Source organism: Apaloderma vittatum, unplaced genomic scaffold (assembly GCF_000703405.1).
Source record: "Apaloderma vittatum isolate BGI_N311 unplaced genomic scaffold, ASM70340v1 C12027830, whole genome shotgun sequence".
NCBI classification, from domain to species: Eukaryota; Metazoa; Chordata; class Aves; order Trogoniformes; family Trogonidae; genus Apaloderma; species Apaloderma vittatum.
The window spans coordinates 1-1,872 of record NW_009746826.1 but is presented as its reverse complement, the minus strand read 5'-3'; the positions used below and the strand labels follow the sequence as shown (position 1 = coordinate 1,872).

Sequence of the window (1,872 nt, the reverse complement as noted above, 5' to 3'; positions counted from 1 at the left end):
ATTGCCTGTAACGGTAGATATTAAGTGAATGTTTCTGCTGAATTAAGAAGATTCTATAACTCTCAGTTTGGTCTTTAGCACTTGTATTTACAGAACAGGATGGTTTTCTATTCATTACAGCAAGAATGGCTATTTTCAGAAGATTTCTTGAACAAAGAGTTTCAGTAACACTTAAAAAACCGAAGATGTTTCTGAAGGGGAGTTATACAGTACTGGTACATGCAGCTGTCAGTCTGGATAAATTAGGTAACATGCTTCCCCTAGATAAAGATGGCGAGGCACAACCACCATTTCACAAAGAGTACTTAAGTCAGATGAAGTGTACTCTTATCGCAAGCTTTAAACAGATTAATATATACCACAGCACCTAGCACTCATTAAATTTAGAAAAATATTTTCTTGAATTTTTTTTTAGCCTTTGTTGGTTTTTCTTCTTAAAATCTTTAAAGTGATGCAACAGAAGACAGATGGTGGAAGATGCCAAAGATCACTCTGCTTTTTAATCTGAAAGAATTGTGCTGTCAAAGCTGTTATGCTGTTGACAATGACTTGTTTTGATTAGTTATAGATTTTTTTTTTAAACAATGAAGAGGCAGGAAATGTTTATTTATTTTTTTTTAATTCTGTGATCAAGAGTGACCGAACATTATAGTTATTTAAATCAACCCAATTACATAGTTTCCATTGAGTTAATGGCTGCCAAACAAGCGTGTACTCCAGTGACCCACCATGAGCAATGTTATCTGATGGGCGAGACAGATTTTAAGGTTAGACACAGTACATGTAAAAATAGAAAGTTTAAAAACCAATCGCATCACAGACATTTCCGTTGCCATCTCCTTTGTGAAATAAATAAGGCAGCACATAACTTTTACTTTGCAGTGGCACTTTTCAGGTATGCTATTAAGTCTGCTCTCTCAGACTTCTTCTTAATACCCGCAAAAATCATCTTTGTTCCTGGGATATACTTCTTTGGATTTTCCAAATACTCCATCAGAGTATCCTCACCCCAGGTGATACCTAGAAAGAAGAAAAAAAAGATAGTTCATGACTTAAAAAAAAAAAAAGCAGCACACTTATATTCTTGTCCTCTGTATTATTTCACTTTTTAGCAGACTTCAGTACTTCTAGAACTATTACCAAGAAATTAATGTTTTTGACCCTAGTAACTCATGAGTTTAAGTTTACCTTTATTCTTATTAGCATCCGTGTAAGAGAAACCCTCAGCTTGTCCAGTCTTGCGTCCAAATAGGCCATTCAGGTTGGGTCCAGTCTTGTGCTTGCCTCCCTTTTCAACTGTATGGCACTGGGAACATTTCTGGACAAAGATCTTCTTGCCCTTCTCGATATCTCCCATTTTCACTGCTAGACCAAGAACACACAGAGGTCAGTATCAGAATTTCAAGGTCACCTGTTCAACCAAAACTTCAAAAGTGCCCTGTAGGTTTACAAAAGCGTATATATGTCTCATCAGCCTATCAATTCCCCAGCACACCTTATATCCACAAACTATAGCTCCTGGGTATGAAGATTACCACAGAATCATTAGACTAGGTAAAAGGTGTACAGGTAATAAACATGACTGAGGAGCAGGAAAAACCTTCCTGCAGCTGAAGTAACCGCCCCATGGGATTTAAACAGCGTGGAGATCATTTTTGAAAAATAAGTTAAACGTAACTTCCACATACAGCTTGTTTATCTATGACAGGAAGGTTTCCTACTCATGGATAACCTTCTGTACAGGCACGGGGCCGTCTAAGCAGTTTTCCCCTTCGGCTGGAAAGGCGCACCGGCACACCGCCCTGGAAGGAGCCGAGGGCGGCGGCACAAGGCCAGCGCGACCGGGGACGCCTCTCGAGCACCCGCCAGCGG

General features: G+C 39.3%; 1 protein-coding gene across 1 annotated transcript; it reads right to left on the bottom strand.

Annotated features, from left to right (window-relative positions):
• Window positions 1-600: 600 nt before the first annotated feature.
• On the bottom strand, window positions 601-1,365 carry LOC104269572 (cytochrome c). Its single transcript, XM_009877488.1, has 2 exons — window positions 1,189-1,365; window positions 601-1,020 (listed from the first exon to the last, which is right to left on the bottom strand). The coding sequence occupies exons 1-2, from the start codon at window positions 1,355-1,357 to the stop codon at window positions 872-874; spliced, it is 318 nt and encodes a 105-aa protein (XP_009875790.1). The 5' UTR covers window positions 1,358-1,365; the 3' UTR covers window positions 601-871.
• Between the last annotated feature and the right edge of the window lie 507 nt (window positions 1,366-1,872).